The 18,096-nt window shown below is 34.8% G+C and overlaps 3 protein-coding genes across 3 annotated transcripts; 2 read left to right on the top strand and 1 right to left on the bottom strand.

Moving 5' to 3' along the window:
• Positions 1–721: 721 nt before the first annotated feature.
• LOC140836817 (EH domain-containing protein 1-like) lies at positions 722–5,055 on the bottom strand. Its single transcript, XM_073202633.1, has 16 exons — positions 4,878–5,055; positions 4,683–4,762; positions 4,237–4,305; positions 4,075–4,132; positions 3,733–3,788; positions 3,612–3,654; positions 3,463–3,524; positions 3,039–3,158; positions 2,837–2,939; positions 2,682–2,731; positions 2,476–2,604; positions 2,138–2,389; positions 1,964–2,043; positions 1,484–1,610; positions 1,222–1,365; positions 722–1,125 (listed from the first exon to the last, which is right to left on the bottom strand). The coding sequence occupies exons 1-16, from the start codon at positions 4,960–4,962 to the stop codon at positions 940–942; spliced, it is 1,644 nt and encodes a 547-aa protein (XP_073058734.1). The 5' UTR covers positions 4,963–5,055; the 3' UTR covers positions 722–939.
• Positions 5,056–6,365: 1,310 nt separating this feature from the next.
• LOC140836037 (non-specific lipid-transfer protein A-like) lies at positions 6,366–7,264 on the top strand. Its single transcript, XM_073201451.1, has 3 exons — positions 6,366–6,738; positions 6,859–6,914; positions 7,155–7,264. Exons 1-3 carry the CDS (start codon positions 6,389–6,391, stop codon positions 7,166–7,168), a joined length of 420 nt encoding a protein of 139 aa, XP_073057552.1. The 5' UTR covers positions 6,366–6,388; the 3' UTR covers positions 7,169–7,264.
• A 7,151-nt stretch (positions 7,265–14,415) lies between these two features.
• Positions 14,416–14,766, top strand: LOC140837422 (non-specific lipid-transfer protein-like). The gene has a single exon (XM_073203576.1). It carries the CDS (start codon positions 14,416–14,418, stop codon positions 14,764–14,766), a length of 351 nt encoding a protein of 116 aa, XP_073059677.1.
• The last annotated feature ends 3,330 nt before the right edge of the window (positions 14,767–18,096 follow it).

The raw sequence follows: 18,096 nt of genomic DNA, 5'->3' as shown, positions 1-18,096 counted from the left end.
ATAGAGACATAATTAAGTAACAAGCCGATTGTTTAGATTCAAAACTATTGGATTGGACTTTGACTATAAATACTTTTGGATTGAGTCAAAATTTGAGTGCTCACTTCGGATTATGACAACCTGCGGACTTTACGGGTTCTTTCCAGGAATTTTGATTTCAATTGTTGTCTTGTTTCTGATTGCCACTACAAATTTAATGAATTTGATCAGTTCTTTAAATTGTGTTTGGATCGGCAAATTTAGATATGATAGAAGAACCATGATGATATAAATTAGAAATCTACTTGAAAAAAAACAAATTAAAATTTATTGTCAAATAGATTTATAATTCAAACAAATTAATGAATTTATTTTTATGAAAGCTAAGCAAGCAAATTATTTTGGAGCAGAGTTGGGCAACTTCCGTGTAGAATACAATAATATTAGACGCATAACAGTAGTTAATTAGAGTTATTAACATAACTGACTTCACAAAAGCATTTTGAGTAAGGTTCTTGTGAGATGGTCTCACAAATTTTTATCTGTGAGACGGATCAATCGTACCTGATATTCACAATAAAAAGTAATATTCTTAGTATAAAAAATAATTACTTTTCATAGATGATCCAAATAAGATATTCGACCCATGAAATTGATCGTGAGACCGTCTCACAAGAATTTGTGTGAAATCATTTTTATATGTAGACAAGCTAGTCTAGATTACGATTTATTCGGGAATAATTATAATCTATTGTATTGTGCTTCAGAAATGAGTGCAAAACTTGGAGACGGATAATGCTTCGAAATGTCTAGAACACATACCAACTCGAATATACATGAAACCTGTTGGAACAATAATGAAATTTCGAAAGAGTTTAACTCAAATATAATCACCCTATTTAAACAAAGCGTTACCTCCACGGTTATTCAACTTCAAAACTTCTTGAAGCGATTCCCATTTCATTCATTCAGGTTCCTTAAATTTTTCAATAACTCCGGGATGCCATAGCCAAGCATTTCGTCAACGGTCTGAATCATTTTAGGCTTCAGTTTCTCGAATTCATCCATGTTATAACGAGCCAAGACCTCCTTAAACTGATCCACATCAGGAAAGTCTCCCTCGGGAAGATGAAATTCTCGCTGGACCTGTGTAATGGATATTCCAATCTTAGTAAACCTTGAGTTTGTGTTTTATTACCTTATTTAAAAAGGCAAAACTAAGATATGTATTCGGTGGTTTACCTTTGCAAATACGTTATCTAGATTAGCAATAAGTTTCTTCTGAGTTTTTGCTTTGCCCATTAAAGCAGGCATTTCCCTCTTGAGATGGCTGATTATGTAGGCATGGATCTTGACGGCTCTAGCACGTTTGACAAATTCATTGATCTGGAAATGAACTTGAATTAGATTCCCATTTTGAGCATATGGCTCTTAGTGCTAATAATAATTCACAAGCAGCAAATATAACATTTCCTATTTGTATAAAGTTGGATTTAGTCATTACCCGGCGATCACAAGCCTTTTTGGGGATGTCTATCAAGTCTTGCAGGAGGTCATCTTGCTCTTTTTCAAATAGTTCCTTCCCCACTGGTCCCACGGCTGCTTCAATCACAGGCTTTTGGTCGAATGACCTGCAAATCACAGGAATATGATTGACATTAGTCCACGATTAACCAAGTCCAAAATGTTTCAGATATATATGAGCTATAGATAGCAGGGGAAATGGCAAAACTAATAATTAAGAATACGAATTCACAGAAAGATCTATGCTCCGAAAATTAGACAAGTTCACTAGGAAATTTTTATGAACTCTTTAAAAAAGGGGCAATGAAGTTTCCAGTTATTAGTGCCCCATAAACTCATTAATCAACTTGAAAATTAGAGTAGTTCACTAGGCAATTAAGCACTCCTTACTCAACTTGATTTTAATGCCACTACTTGCAATGAAACTATAAGCTCCAAGGGTAAGAGATGAGAATCCTACCCTATATAGACACGCGCCACCTCTGGAGTGTTCAAAACTTTCCCAAGTGACCACATTAGTGCCCCATAAACTCTCATCAACTGCAATATGCGGCAAGAAAATTGTCAGAATCCTTATCATACAAGAACTGTACCGCATGAAATCCACATAAATTGACAACTCTGTTATCCTCACCTGTTGAGTGTCAACTTGATCTGCTTTATTCAGGACGACACGTATCTTGTCATCATGTCCACGCAACGATGAAATTACCCGCTTGAATTCATCGCTTATGTCGAGTTTATGAGGGTCAAACAAAAGGAGAATTAAATCGCATTTTGCTGCAAACCATGATATTACACCTGTGAAATCATAGCTCCTTTGGGTCCGTTGTTTCTCGCCAGATAGAACCCCAGGAGTGTCAACAAGTGTGATGTGTTCAAGCAACTGTAGGTAAAAATTGCATTAAATTGTCAAAAACTTAACATTACAATCTGTGATATGCTAAATGTGTCTAAATAATCAAAACTTACGGGATGTGGCATTTGAGCACACTCAAATTTAGACAAAAAAGATCCACCAAAATTTGTCAATCCAGTAAATGGCATGTCTGCATGAACAGCAACACTATTGCCAGGAATGTTTCGTTCATCTGGCCCAGACTGAGAACATGAAAATGTATAACCAATGAAAAACCTAACACTCGAAAACAACACAAATCTCATCTCACTTCTAGTACCATGACAACAATGAATTTATCGGTGGTTGGCTCAGGTCCAATATGAGCACCTGAAAAGGAAAAACGAAGTGTGAGTCACAAGCTAGAAAATGATCATTGACATGATTGAACTATGGAGTTACTTAATTATTTTAAATGGTTAGAAGATTACTAACCTGGATAGTTACATTGGAGCAAATGTTTTATGAATGTGGTTTTTCCAGTTGAGTACTGACCCAAAAGCATAACCATCGGTTTGGCATCAAAATCACTACTTGTCTATCAGTAAAGAAAATATCCGCAATTAATTATATGCCCATGTAAAATAAAAAATTTATGTTCTTCTATACACAAAAATGTAATCTTAATTCCACCCACCAAGGCAGGAGATACAAAATCATTAAAGAGATAGGTTGCTTCTAGTGGTTTCAACTTTTCGTTGTATAACATCTTCAAACCATCAACAACCGAAGTAATGGCTGCAAATGAGGTGATGCTCTGGCGAAAATATTGAAAATGACGAGTCAGACACTCGGACAATAAATACATATAAAAAGCTACATCTAAGTACCAGGCTGAATTATCTTAAGAAAATGGTATTAGTAAACATCAACTAAACGTTAGTCATCAACATAATGATGATTTACACGTTTTTAATGTAATGTTTGCGCATTGACAAGCAGAAATCACTTAACATTATGTTCAAGTGCAATTAGCATTGTCCTACATTAAGCAGAAATGAACCTAATTGTTTTGGGCGAAGTTCGCAACAAACAGTAGGTGAAACTGAAGATAGCGGTACCTTGTTTTTTGACTTCTTGCTAAACAAACTCTTAGCAGAAGTTGTCTGGGTCTTAGTACTTCCTGCATTATTTTTAATGTCCGTCTCATCAAAAGCATCATAAGAATCAAGATAATAATTTAGATCAAACAATTAAATATTTTACTGACCATTAATTTCAGAATGGTCATTTGATATTGGAACTTTATGCTTCTGGGTGAGAAATGCAAGGGTGAAACCTCAGTGGATCATAATATGGTGCAAGACGAAACAAGATTGAAAAGTACTTACTTCAACAAAGGTATCCAAACCTTCCATAGATGGAGGACTCAACATTTCCAGATGATCTTCAAGAACAAAAGATTCAATTGGAGTTATACGAACACTAACATATAAAGTACTACAGAGATAATGGGATAAAGCACCTTGTTGACAATATAAAAACTATTTCTTAGGTCTCATTGTAAAATATAATTTACTTTCCTAAAAAGGGTAGTGTTGCATCAAACAAAACTGTAATTGAGAGAATAAATACTTCAAAATCATACTACAGAGCTAAAATCTCGTTCACTAAAATGCTAGCCTGGGTAGTTCGTGTAAAACATGAGAAAAGATAGCAATTTCTCCACTTGCCTGTGTCCTTCAGGAGATTTGAGGTCAGTTCTTGTCCTTCTTGTGCCAGAGATAGCAGCTAAAATATGAAGCAAAGACAAAAAGAGAGCAAACGTCAATATCTACAATCTCATATGCATCAAGAATTTTAATTATTTAACCTTTCTAATTAAGGATAAAAACCTGCATTGAAGTGATGAATTCCTTCAATCCTAGAAATCCTTGTCTTTTTGAATCAGCAATTTCCCAAACCTTTTAAGCAGGTAATAGCAAAATTATAGGGAAAAAACTAAAACTACGTATGAAATACCCATAAACTACTCAAGCTGAATCAACCCAAGAGAAATTCTTCACGCATAAAGAACTAGAACATCATAAAAAATTTGTCCAAAGTGAAAACCAAACAAGCTTCAATCCTCCAACCAGTAAAGGTTCACACAAAATCATCCAAACTTAAAACTCGAGCCATCTAAACAGATTAAATTTCTTAAAGACCAAAAGAGAAAGCATATACTAAAAATTATACATGTCCTTACATTAATCTAATGGATGTCTGGATTGAACTCTTTAAAATCATTAAAATTTTTGCTAAAGAATGGAAAACTACGTGTACATACGGATGTTAATACCTGCTTGAGTTCAGCCTTCGATAAATTGGACATAGCGAAAAATTCAATGGCATCCTTCCCAGTCAAACGGCCATCGCCATCTAAAAGCGTACAAGAAACAATCAATCGATCAGATACTAAAAAACAATAGAGATCCACTGAGAAAACAGTTCAATTAACTGTAAAAATATGTCAAAAAATGGGTAAGAAATGAACCAGAATCGGCGATATTGAACCAATTTTGATACATTTTCCGGTTCTCCATAGAATACGAGTTCATTGTAAGTGGTGAGATTTCCATTTCTCTGTGAATTTAAATGCGCGGATAAGTAAGATAAGGATGAGTGAGTTTGAAAGAAAGAATTTGAAAAGATCGGAAAGAGGGAAATTCAAATTGGTATAGATTAAATCTCAAAAATAATGTAATAGCTTGGAAATTATATTAGACAACTTAAAATATTGTTTGATTCATTATATGAGATAAATAATATAAACATAAGTAATATTTTGTAATAATAAAATATATAAAAATGATAGTCAATATGATGTTTGATTTGATTGATTAATTTGATTAAATTTGAGATAATGTGATATTACCGTTTTTTTTTTGAAAATATTAATAAAATATGTATAATATTATTTATGAAGGATTATATTGTAATTTAAATTCAATGATTTGATTGATGTGATATAAATGATTGGTTTAAGATAAATAATTGTTAGATGAATAAATAATAGGGGAAGTTGGTAAAAAATTCTCAATCAAAACATTTCTTTGGGTTCACTCTCTACTCACAAAATTGTGTTACTATGTCATACAAAATGTGGTACACTTCATGTGGAAATGTGGTACTGAAAAAGTACCTAGGGATTGAAGAAAAAAAAAATCGATGGCTGGGGACTGAAGGCCAATTTCTTGTAAATATGATACATCAAACATAATATTAAATTAGATAAAGATGTAGATAAAAATATAGATAAATAATATAGTTGACGAAACGGTATCTTAACATATTCATTGAAAAGTTGTTAAAAAAATCAAATTTATCATCATTAATTGCACGTTCAACTACAACCATCGATGTGAGCGATTCGCTAGCTAATATTTTCTTTGTGGTAGATTTGTCGAATGGGAAATTTATCTCTAGTTCCTGTCTGGAGTAAAACCCATCATCAGTTAAAAAAAATAAAGTCATCAAATTATTGATAATGGTAAAATCAAAATTTTGAAAATGATTTCTATTTGAAGATTTGAAAATTTGAGAGAGAAATAGATAATTAACAAAAGCTGAGTTGGATCTCGACTGGACAGCTCATTAACACTTGTGTTTTTTAAATTTCAATTAAAATGTCAGTTTTAATATGAGTTGTAAAAACTAAAATGTGTTTTTTTTATAAAAAAACATTTAAAAATTCTCGAAATTTTTATTTTATCCATAAAAATTCTTGAGGTTAAAACATTATTACTTCTAAAAATTACTAATTTATTGATTAATAGTTTATGGAGCTTATACTGTATTATAAAATTAGTATTTATTACAAAAAAAAAACCCCTAAAAATAAAACATTATTAATTAATCTTAATTTTCTTTTTAACATTTTTGAAATTTAGTTGAAAGATACCCCTTAGTTGCCCACTTTATATAGCTGGCGTCTGCATGACAATTATTTCTATTATTATAAATACAACACATTTCTTTTCACCAAAACCATTAACTAAAAAGAAAATGGCTTACAATTCCGGTGTTTTTACTGGGGTACTATTGGTTTTGTCCGTGGTGGTAGCGACCATGCCAGGTCTAGCACAGGCCGTATCTTGTGCAGAAGCTCTGGAATTTCTGATACCATGTCAGCCATTTCTGACGGGAATCGGTGATATCAGTGTTCCCTGTTGCCAAGGCGCTCAGGCATTGTCGCAAGCTTCTTCTACCCAAGCAGATCGCCGATCAGTTTGCCTGTGCCTTAAGCAAGCTGCTTTGTCGACTGTAAACCTTAATATGGACAGAGCGAAGCAGCTTCCTCAGCTGTGCAGTGTCCACGTTCCCGTTCCCGTTCAACTCGACGTAAATTGCGACGTGTAAGTATATTCATCCCTTTTTTGGATATCAAAATATTTAATCACTACTCTTTTTGCATCAATTCGTTGCTTAATTTCATGGCTAGCTTCAAATAAATAAATAAAATTTGTTACTTTCAGGATCCCTGTCGGCGTTGGAATGAAGAACACAGCCTCCCGAGGGGCTGCATCTATAGGTAATTCGGCCAACCAACTCTACCAAAAGAACAAAGATTTTAGCATAAAATATATCTGGAAAAAATCCCATATAGATTTTTACTTTATAACAAAAAAAAAAAAAAAAACTCACAAATTTGTGAAGAAATAATTATATCCTAACAAAGACTATGGATTATGATAGCATTAACATATCCCAACTAATGTTATATATGCATCTCAATTAATTTAAATTGATATTATTTATTGAATTGGTGCAGGGGCACTGCATTGACGGAGGGAATCAAAGCGTTGGTCTTGTGCTGCATGTATTTCGAATCTTCGATATCATTATTAACTAAAATTTGATGTTTACATTTGTTTTACATTATTTTTGGTTAATTGAACACCCAAAATTTTAAATTTTTGGTGAACTAATATGAATAATTCATCATTATAGATCTCTATCAAATTTTTTATTGAGTGCGTCTTATGTGATACTGTTTCATGGATACTAATTTGTGAGACAGGGTCAACCCTACCCATATTAAAAATAAAAAGTAATACTCTTAGCATAAAAATTATGCTTTTCATGAATGACCCAAATAAGATATTCGTCTCACAAATTCGACCCGTGAGACCGTCTCACACAAGTTTTTGTCTTTTTTATTTCTATATTATATAAAAAGTCCAATAAGTTTTTTTTTTTTTTCACACGTCAAAGATCAAGCAAAAATTATATTTTCAGTCATGTAAATTGCACTTTTTTTTTTCATTTTTAGTCATGTTATCTTTAATTCATAGTCTTGGTCTACTAAATTGCAATTTTTTTCACTAAAAACGTTGTTAAAAAGCAAAAGACAACGGTTTTTTAAAAAAACCGTTGTCTTTTGAGTGTGGTTGAATGCATATTTTGTTGTAGTGATCGGAATGCTGACGTGATATTGGACACGTTAATAATGTTCATCGTCATGCCAGTATTTTCTGGTGATACATAATCATTTTTTTATGACGTCTCGTCTGCTCTCCAATGAAATATTGCAGATTAGTGAAGTAAAACCGATATACACCGAAGACAAGACAAAAAAATATAAACATATAAGTTATATAACAAAAAATGTAATTTTCCTATATAACGATGTTATTTACATGATGTGCGCGTTCTGAATTAATAATATGTACGTTATAAAATAGTATAGAAAATATGCATCCAATTAATATTATAATATACATATTATTATATGTACAATCTATTATTATATGTACAATATAGATTTGCTGTTTAAATAGTGCATGTGAAAATGTAGATCTCGGTAATAGGATGCGTTGTATTATAATACAAAATTTTCTGGGATTTCCATGTTGTATGTATATATAAAAGAAATGAAAATGTAATTTTGAATTATGTTAAAGTAACGAATATATATGTTTTTAAAGACGAAATTCGGACATAAATATATATAGGACTAGGAGTGTCTTCATAATAAGATTATTTGTAAATGTGATTCCATATATTGCTCCATGTGATTCCATATATTGTTCATATGTTGGTGATACGTCAACATTCTTCTATAAAAGGTTTAAAATTGCTTAAAAAGAAAAACAAATTAATTGTATTAAGATTGAAATAACTAACATGTATATCGAAATAGTCGATTTTCTATGAGTAATTTTTTAACAGGCAAAAACTTGTGTCAGACGGTCTCACGAGTCGTATTTTGTGAGACATATATCTTATTTGGGTCATCAATGAAAAAGTATTACTTTTTATACTAAGAGTATTACTTTTTACTGTGAGGATTTATCAATCTCATAGATAAACATTCATGAGACTATCTGTTTGTCACGAAATTTTGCGGGCGTGCCAGGCACGTGTTCGTGCCAAATTTTGAAATAATCTGACTTCGTTTATCAAACGTTGCGAGTCTCGATTCGGTTGTAAGTTCTAACTCCTTCGAAATGACTTCAAAGCTAAATTTGTAAACTAAGGAAAATGAAGAAATTACAGACGGAATCCATAGACAACATCAAACTTAAATATGCTGTTATGAATTTTGATCCACATTCTATGATAAAATTGAAGGAATGATTAAAACAGACTGTTTGAAACAGGAAAAATAAGCGAACAATTTATGACAGAATTCTGCAGAAGATTGCTGTAGATTTGTTGGATTGATTTGTCGTGGCTCTCTTTCTGATCTTTCCTGCTGCTTTTGTAACGCTCCACATAGAAGTTTCAACCACATTCCACAACCACTCACGTTGGGTCATGGCTCAACTTCTGTCATCGTGCTTTCTTGGACCGAACTGCAACTCTTCTTGGGCCAAAATGTTTGGGCTTCTGATTATGGGCTTCAAAGAATATTTTTTTGGACACAACAATTGCCCCCCGTAGTCAGTTTGGCCAGTGGGCCAATTTGACTAATTATATATTTAGCCCACTTTGGCCCATATTCAAAACTTGGCATGGAGGCCATATTTTGTATCACAGTACCCTTTAGAGTTTGTCCAGTAGTAACCCTTAACGTGAATTCTTATTTTTTACTCATTTCATTCCTTCTTCAAATAGACAAGCTCAAACCCACATCAATCCTCAAAATTTCACCTTCACATAAACAAACTTTGATTCCCTCTCTGTGTTCTCACTTACCAGTCACCGGATCGTGGAGTGACATGGACACCATTACACTTTCAATTAAATTGCCACCCTCAAACTCATTTGCATTCAGCTGTATCATCTCAAAAGAGCAGGTAGATTTCTACATTTTTTCTACTGCTTCATGATAAAAACATTGTAGAATATGTTAAATTTCATGATGCACTCAAGGTGTTTGTGCATATGTCTGGATGAGTTTTTTTTTTTTTTTTTGACGAGCAACACCTTGCAACACTCACTACTTCCACCTCAACAGAGCAACTTCCTTGGTGTGCATATTAAAACTTGGCCTATAGCTGATGCAACTTCTGTAATCTTCCATGCGCTTAAAATAAATGCACCAGCACAAGAAATTGTGATGCTCCACCCAAATTCACTGAGGATGAGATCTCATTTTCTGGAATCTTGGCAAGCCATAAATTAAAAAATGGCAAGATCCATTCCATCTCACAAAGAAGTGACACGTGCCACATCAATGACAACAATAGCACACACAAAGCATGGTTTTGTTGATCAATATTCCATTATTTCTCATGTGGTCCCATTTATTTCGCAGGAACATAGTTGGAGGAATTGAGAATTTATCTCAAAGGTCAATGCAAACAGTACCTTAAATACCAATGGATATGGAAATTACCTCTTGGGAGTGCCGTCGGTCAATCCAAAATAATTTCCAAGCTTGGATGAATATCTTTGCAACTGACTGAGCATATATATATGAAGTGTAATACACATTGAAAAAAAATACGTAGGCTAGGGACAGTAGGTGTACTTTTTTGCACTTGTTTGCCATGTTTGGCAAGTGTCTTTTATGATGTGTAGAGTTGGAAAAGTGGCTTGAAAGCCAAAATTTGTTTGTAAAATACATTGTTGTTCTTGTATATGTTGCTTGGGATATATTTGCAGGTGTTTACAATTTTGGCATATCACATTTACAGAGAAAACTCTTCCAAAATTTTCTAAAACTAAACAAACGGCAAAAAGCCTGTTTTCTTTAACATTGATGCAAACATGGCGGGTCAACACTGCTTGTTACCAACCAACTGTTAAACAATATTTTTCTAACAATACTCCCCAAGGTTTCGAGATATGCCATAAACGAACTTCACTTTTTCATCAACTTGGCCAATCAACACAACAAATATTCCTCTCAAAATACATCAACTATATCGGATTTCATGAGCAATGATTTTATTTATTCACAATGCTCCATCACTATTTGCAAACAAGTTCAGCGGGGAATGGCTTAAAAGCCTATTCTTCGCATATTACAGAAACTTTCTACGAGTCAATATCTCAAAATTAGCCAAAGTGGCTATCTAGCCTACTTTGTACAATACTTCTACATCTATTCCATCTTTATAAAACACCTGTCTCCGGCTGTCGATCTTTCATCTGAGCCGGAGCTAAAATTAAATCCTCCATTTGTAACTCTTCTTCCTTGCTAACTCCATATTCCTCCTCAAATATAGCTCCAGCCCCATCGATATCCCACAACTCCTGAGGCTGCACTTTGTTCACCAGCTGCTGCGTTTTGGCTTTCCACTCGGAAGTTGCAGCGACTTCCATCTCTTCTTTAGTGAATTTAATCATCGACCTCCTCGATAATAGGTCGAACTATGGGTCTAGGAGAGACCATGGCACTGGGTTTGAGAATTTTTTCAACTGCTTCCCTTACTTTCTTGGTGTTCATGTAGACTGCTCCTTGCTGTCCATTCACCTTGTAATCACAAATTCTGATAGGTCCGAAGGCCCCATCATAATATCTAGCCTCAACTACGTTGGAATTAGATTGATACGGCTGCAAATCAGCCTGTACCAATTCCACGTCATCCTCTTTCCACATCAACACTAACTGGTCCATGGATGATGTCACACAATGATTGGTGTGAATCCAATCCCTTCCTAGCAAAGCGTGGAAACTTGCACTTGAATTTACCACGAAAAAGGCTGACAACGAAGATCGGGACCCTACAGTGATATTTGCTAGCAATACTCCCAAAGTTTTTGTAGACTACCCAGTAAAAGCCGCCACGGAAACTTCGGTGGGAATCAAATCCTCCACCTTCTTCCCCAATTTCTGAAGAATTCTGTACGGCAAAATATTCACAGCAGGCTCATTATCTATTAACACTCTAGACATCGACTTTCCATTCACATGCGCTACAATATAGAGTGGCTTGATATGCTGAGTCATTTCATTTGTGGGTCGCTTCATCAATACTCTTTTCTCTTCATCGACAAAAACACCGACGCTTTCATTCAAAATATCAGTCTGAACAGGTTGTGTACCATTTTGATTTCGAGCGAACACCTCGGATTCACACATCCTTTTGCGTTTGAATTCCTCTGGCAACATTAACGAGCCAGTGGCACACTCAAATGAAACGAGGATCTGTCCCACCTTGAAAGTAGCCTTCTTTACCTGTTCACTGTCTTCTTCTGATAATATGTCATCATCTTCCTCTTCTTTATTTTCACTAGCCTTCCTCCCAAATTTTTTCTATTCTCTGAGTGATTCCTCCACCTTAGATCTGCGCTCAACATCTTTTTCTCTCAATAAACGTCGTTTTTGGATCCGAGAAAGCGGTTTTGGGAACTTTGGATGCTCCACCCATTTCCATACAGCATTGGGGATTGCTCTGGGAGGAATAACAAAATGAGATTTTCTTTCATATCTATTATTGGTGTCTAGAGGTGGTGGCCTCTGTATTAGCTTCTGGAATGACTGTCGGTCACTCCTTCTCTCTCCATTCATTGACCCAAGAAACGAAACCTTTCCGAGGTGCTGGTTCTTCGGCCTTTTGGCCATGGATCCCCTACTGTACCTCATATTCCTCCCACTATAATACATATCATCTCCACTGTGACAGCGACCTTTTCCATGAAAAACTTCTGTCTTGTTCTCCTTTACCTCAAACATCATTTTCCGAGGCAGTGTGGCATACCAAGTAAAAGCAGTACTAGTCAATGAATTGGGAAACAAACGTAACTCGTATTTGGAAAAATTATCCAAATTTGCTAGTTCCCCACACTGTATTGTAAGCATCGCCACATGTTCCACGCTAGAATGACAGTCTTCCCCCGAGTACAAAGTAAAGTCTGGAATGTGATATCCTCGTGGGTAAGGAATTTCACGATCAACAACATTGGGGTATGGCTTATGAAACTCTGGTCGGTTGATTGGCCTCACTCTCGGGCCATACAACTCTTGAATAATATCATGTACAGTCTCGGAGTCCAAGACTGGAGTTTTTCGCAACGGGTGCGGGGAATAATTTGCCCCCCGAGTGTTATTCCCCGAACCTGGAACTGAATATCCACGCATTCCCCCATCACCATACATCCCTGGATGTGAGTTAGGAGATGTCACAGAGAACATATTAGCAGCCATTTGTTTACTGTTATTGCAATTCTGGAATTTTAACCCCAACTCCTCGTCCCTTTTGTGCGGAGGAGTATATCTTCCTTCCTTGGCAGATTGAGGAATCAGTGCCTCCCCAAGCGGCGACTTTCACCTGCTTGAGAAACCCCTGATCCTTGGCCTTGATCTTTTAGCAATTTAACGCCAGTTTCTTGAATTTCAACATTTTCTGGTGTAACAGGCTCTCCTTTTGCAGACTTCCTCCATTCCTTCACTTCCGCCACAAATTCCATCATGACAGTAGCGAAAGTTTGGGTCATTTCTCTGAGATCACTGCGGATGTTTTTCTCCATGGCCAACATAAAGTTCAGTGAAGGTCCATCACCACTAGAAATAGCAATTCCTTCCTTCATAGTCTCTTCATCGAACTGGTGAACAAGTCTTTCAACAGTTCTTTCATCTGCATCAGTTTCTTCTTCCTTTGAGCGATGAACTTTCCCCTGTGATGGAGGAATTCCCTCATTCTTCTCAGTACGCTTTGGAGGCATTTGGTCCCACCGGGCGTGCCAACTTGTTTGTCACGAAATTTTGCGGGCGTGCCATGCACGTGTTCGTGCCAAATTTTGAAATAATCTGACTTCGTTTATCAAACGTTGCGAGTCTCGATTCGGTTGTAAGTTCTAACTCCTTCGAAATGGCTTCAAAGCTAAATTTGTAAACAAAGGAAAATGAAGAAATTACAGACGGAATCCATAGACAACATCAAACTTAAATATGCTGTTATGAATTTTGATCCACATTCTATGATAAAATTGGAGGAATGATTAAAACAGACTGTTTGAAACAGGAAAAATAAGCGAACAATTTATGACAGAATTCTGCAGAAGATTGCTGTAGATTTGTTGGATTGATTTGTCATGGCTCTCTTTCTGATCCTTCCTGCTGCTTTTGTAACGCTCCACATAGAAGTTTCCACCACATTCCACAACCACTCATGTTGGGTCGTAGCTCAACTTCTGTCATCGTGCTTTCTTGGACCGAACTGCAACTCTTCTTAGGCCAAAATGTTTGGGCTTCTGATTATGGGCTTCAAGGATTATTTTTTTGGACACAACACTATCTCACAAGAGACATGTTTTTTTTTTTACATAGAGTTGAGCCCCTCCTAAACTCCAGTTTGGAAATAAAACCACAGTTAATAGAAGAAAACCGTGGGTGCGCATGAAGCATGTCTGGTTTTCGTGTGAGTGAAAAACAAATCACCGGTGAAAAGTAGTTTGTTCATATCCCCGACTGGTCATAATTTAAGGGTTTACACATAAAAAGCACCTCACCACTCCACACTTTCCTCTAAATCTAATGCTGACAAGCTTCGAAACGTGTATTTTTCATACCTTGTTTTCTTTCTATATAATTTTGCAATTTTAATCATTATAATTAACTTGATTTCTTTTGCATTCCAAAATCCAGCGTATAAATTTGAAGGCAACTACGTATAGAAAAATTAAAGAAGATAATATTAATGGGACGCAGGAGTTTTTGGTGGCAGGCCGCTTTGGTGGCTTTAATCTCAGTGATGGTTGGCCGTCTCACGGCGGAGATTCAGTGTAACGACGTGGTGGCTCATGTGCTTCCATGTGAGACGTTCCTGCTGAGTGGGGATGCTAGACCGAGTGACGCATGCTGTAGAGCCGTACGGTCCCTGGACAAGATCGCCACCAAGTCTCGCGCGGACCGAAAAGCCATTTGCCGGTGTTTCAAGGACACAGCGAGGTCTTTCCCCGTTAATCTTGCCAAAGCCCAGCAACTTCCGAAGCTCTGCAAAGTCGCAGAACGCGTGGCAATCGACCCTAAAGTCGACTGCAACAGGTGACGATCAAATTAATCTTTAAAATATATATGAAATCCAAAAAATGTGTGAAATTTAAATAAGAGAACTGATCACTGAGTAGTCTTGTTTACTGGAACAGGATTTGAAGAGATCGATGATCCAGCTTAATCATTTGGCCGCGGAGCTGGGGTTTAATTTCTTGTACTCAGTAATAAATAATTATGAAAGAGTAAATGTGAAACTGCATGAGTTTTGGATATTTCTTATCTGCCATCATTAAGCTATCAACTTTCAGCCTCGCAGCAAATTTTCTAATTGAATATAATTTACTGTTCCACAAAATTCAGAAAAAATCTCGAGTTCTTGGGGGAAGATACATATTTAAAAAAATAATGATAATTTATTCAAGATCGAACATGTCTCCCTCAATATCCAGGACATAAAAGCCTGTGATCCATATTTCTGCGCTAAAAGATTTTCTTTTCTATGTTTTTTGATCGAGATATTTTAAATAGTTTGGAAATTTTAGTTATTAGATTTTAGAACGTACAAATACAGTGTAGTTTTTAACAAATTTAGTATGTTTTTGGCATGCATGTGTACCATTAATAAACTTTCAACTTCATGTTTTCCGTTTCCTCCCCAATTATGTATCTAAACTTGGACATTTATCGATATATGTGGAGCTTAAAGGTCTCGTTGATGAGGACAAATGGGTTTACTGGTGTTATATTTGCATTTGAAAGAAGATAACAAACTTAGTTATTTATAATTATTATAAATTTATTTTCCAAATAAATAATGAAGTGCATGTTTTCTCGTACAAGTTATATAAAATTAAGTAAAAACTTGTGTGAGTTAACCACCGGGTAAAGATGATCTCACAGATCGTATTTTGTGAGACAAATATCTTATTTGAGTCATCCATGAAAAAATATTACTTTTTATAACAAGAGTATTACTTTTTGTTGTAAATATTGGTAGGGTTGACTCGTCTCACAGATAAACAATTTTTGAGACCGTCTTACAAGAGATCTACTCTTTTATCTGTGACTCATTGATGACCCAAATAAGAGATCTGTCACACAAAATACGACCCGTGAGACCGTCTCACACAAGTTTTTGCCAATTAGATTTGGTTAAATCAAAATTTCCATGAAAATTATTATGTTTTATCTAATTTTTTTCTCAATGTATACAGAATAATGTACGTTTATCAATTTAGTCATTTTTTTATTTAAAATTATTTGTCCAAAATTTAGGAGTTAACAATTTGAATTTATATTCATAATAATGGTTCATATTATTTCAAAAAAAAAAAATCTAAAGGAAATCAATATGAAGTGCCAATATAACAATTTAAGTAAATCTTTTATTTACTTTGATATAATTAATAGAAAATCTAGGTACTTAAATATTTAGCACAAGAATTTCAATTTATACATAATATGCATGTAGAGCCTCATTTCTTGGTGTCAATAAGTTGATTGTGAGTAATTTTCTAAATTTTTAAGTAGATTTAATTGTTTCTTTGTACTTTCTTTGCTCGAGATAAGCAAATCTCAAGTCCTAGTGCAAATCTCGCTAATATACGGACAATTACTTATATCTTTATAATCTGGAATGAGATAATACATGTACTCCGAAAAAAAGTTTTTGCCTAATTTTTCAATATAATTAATTCATCGTCGGATCCTAGACAGCTGCCTTATGAGAGAGATTCAATTTTTAAATATGATTTTACTTAATATAACTTGATTTCATTATATAATTATTTCAATTGCTTTAATATTTTAGACAAAAAACTTACGTTAAAAAAATCCTATTTCTTGGCGTGTTTTTTATTCCTACTTTTATTTCATATCTTAAAAATTCAAAAAAAAATAAAATATAATATAATATTTTTTCAAAGTTCTAAAAAGCCTGAATTATGACGGAAATTTGTGGTCAAGTTTAAAGCTCTACAAAATTAAATGAGGTTACTACTTACTACGACGTCAAAAAATATTTTAAAATTATATTATTATTTATATTATTTCAAGTCAAACAATAAAAAATTACAGAAACACCGCCATATATTTAAGATTAAATAAATAAGTTTTCATGTTCTAAAATGCAAAATTTTAAGGCAAAAACTCGGGAAAGGCCATATATTTTGTGATAAGGATCTCTTATATTTGAGTCATGCATGAAAAAATATTACTTTTTATGCTAAGAGTATTACTTTTTATTGTGAATATCGGTAGGGTTGACCCGTCTCACAGATAAAGATTCGTGAGACCATCTCACAAGAGACTTACCCAAAGTTTAATCGCGATGAAACATATATATTCAATGTTTAAACTGAGATTAAGTGCCAACTATTTTTAAACATTCATGAGTAGGAAAATTGCTTTCACTCGTGAAATCACACTCACCAAGATTCTGATAATCCAACCATATTATTAGCATTTGTGTCATCCCCAGTCACAGCTATGTTACTATACCCTACTCACAAAATCTTCACCAGCAACAGCAATATAAGTAAAGGGTCAGGTCAATACACAGCATACCAAGAAAAAGAAACATTCAAGAATTCACCCAAAAATTATCACAGCGACAAAAAATCAGGCATGGCGAAAATGATTTTAATGGTGGTGGTGGTGTGTTTTATGGCTCTAGTTCAGTGCCATGTACCTGTGACTGCGATTGACTGCGGAACGATTCTAGAAAGCATGTTTCCTTGTTCGACATATCTCAGCAATTACCTTCCTCTCATGCCCGGAATTCAGTGTTGCAATGGTGCCAGCACCGTTGCTAGCGCTGGAGATATGGATAGTTTATGCCAGTGTTTAAGATTAAGCCCGTTGAATCCTGTATTCTTACCTGCTAAAGCTCAGAAACTTCCCAATCTATGCAATCTTTCGGGCTTCCTACCCCTTGTCAAGTGCCTGTAAGCTTCTTTCTAAATGCTGGATTTGTTTAATTTCATCAAAATGTATGTTACTAAAAACTACTTGTCATGTTTCAATATTTACATGCAGCCTACCATCAAGAAATCTTGTTCCGATTCCAAAGGTGATTCCTACTCCACCGAGGGCATAAGAATGGAGTGGCAGCATTTGTAACAAGAGGGAAAGACTGAATCCTATTTTGTTTCCTTGATATTCTAATGTATGGATATCTTATAAGCAGTTCGCTGCAATTGATATGACCAATCAATGTGAAATAACTTTAGATTATTTCTGAAATCGCGATATATCTCTACTGCATTTTGTCTTGATACGTTGATCGTCAGCATTGTGACACACAAAAAATTATGTTAAAATCTGTGGGTCTTTTATTATACTGCAATTGATTAGGATTATTATTACAGGAGAAAACGAGTTTAAT

The sequence above is a fragment of the Primulina eburnea genome, chromosome 7, assembly GCF_022965805.1.
Source record: "Primulina eburnea isolate SZY01 chromosome 7, ASM2296580v1, whole genome shotgun sequence".
Classification (NCBI taxonomy): Eukaryota; Viridiplantae; Streptophyta; class Magnoliopsida; order Lamiales; family Gesneriaceae; genus Primulina; species Primulina eburnea.
Note: the sequence above shows the minus strand (reverse complement) of the source record. Positions and strands in the feature narration are given on the sequence as shown.

What these genes read in the sequence shown, in the direction of transcription:
- LOC140836817 (XM_073202633.1), bottom strand. Translation starts at nt 4,962, where the DNA reads ATGGAAATCTCACCACTTACAATGAACTCGTATTCTATGGAGAACCGG. An exon ending in GTTCAATATCGCCGATTCTG is followed by an intron (nt 4,763 to 4,877) that starts GTTCATTTCTTA and finishes GTACGCTTTTAG; the next exon opens with ATGGCGATGGCCGTTTGACT. An exon ending in AAAAGGCTTGTGATCGCCGG is followed by an intron (nt 1,366 to 1,483) that starts GTAATGACTAAA and finishes GTTCATTTCCAG; the next exon opens with ATCAATGAATTTGTCAAACG.
- LOC140836037 (XM_073201451.1), top strand. Translation starts at nt 6,389, where the DNA reads ATGGCTTACAATTCCGGTGTTTTTACTGGGGTACTATTGGTTTTGTCC. An exon ending in CTCGACGTAAATTGCGACGT is followed by an intron (nt 6,739 to 6,858) that starts GTAAGTATATTC and finishes TGTTACTTTCAG; the next exon opens with GATCCCTGTCGGCGTTGGAA.
- LOC140837422 (XM_073203576.1), top strand. Translation starts at nt 14,416, where the DNA reads ATGGGACGCAGGAGTTTTTGGTGGCAGGCCGCTTTGGTGGCTTTAATC.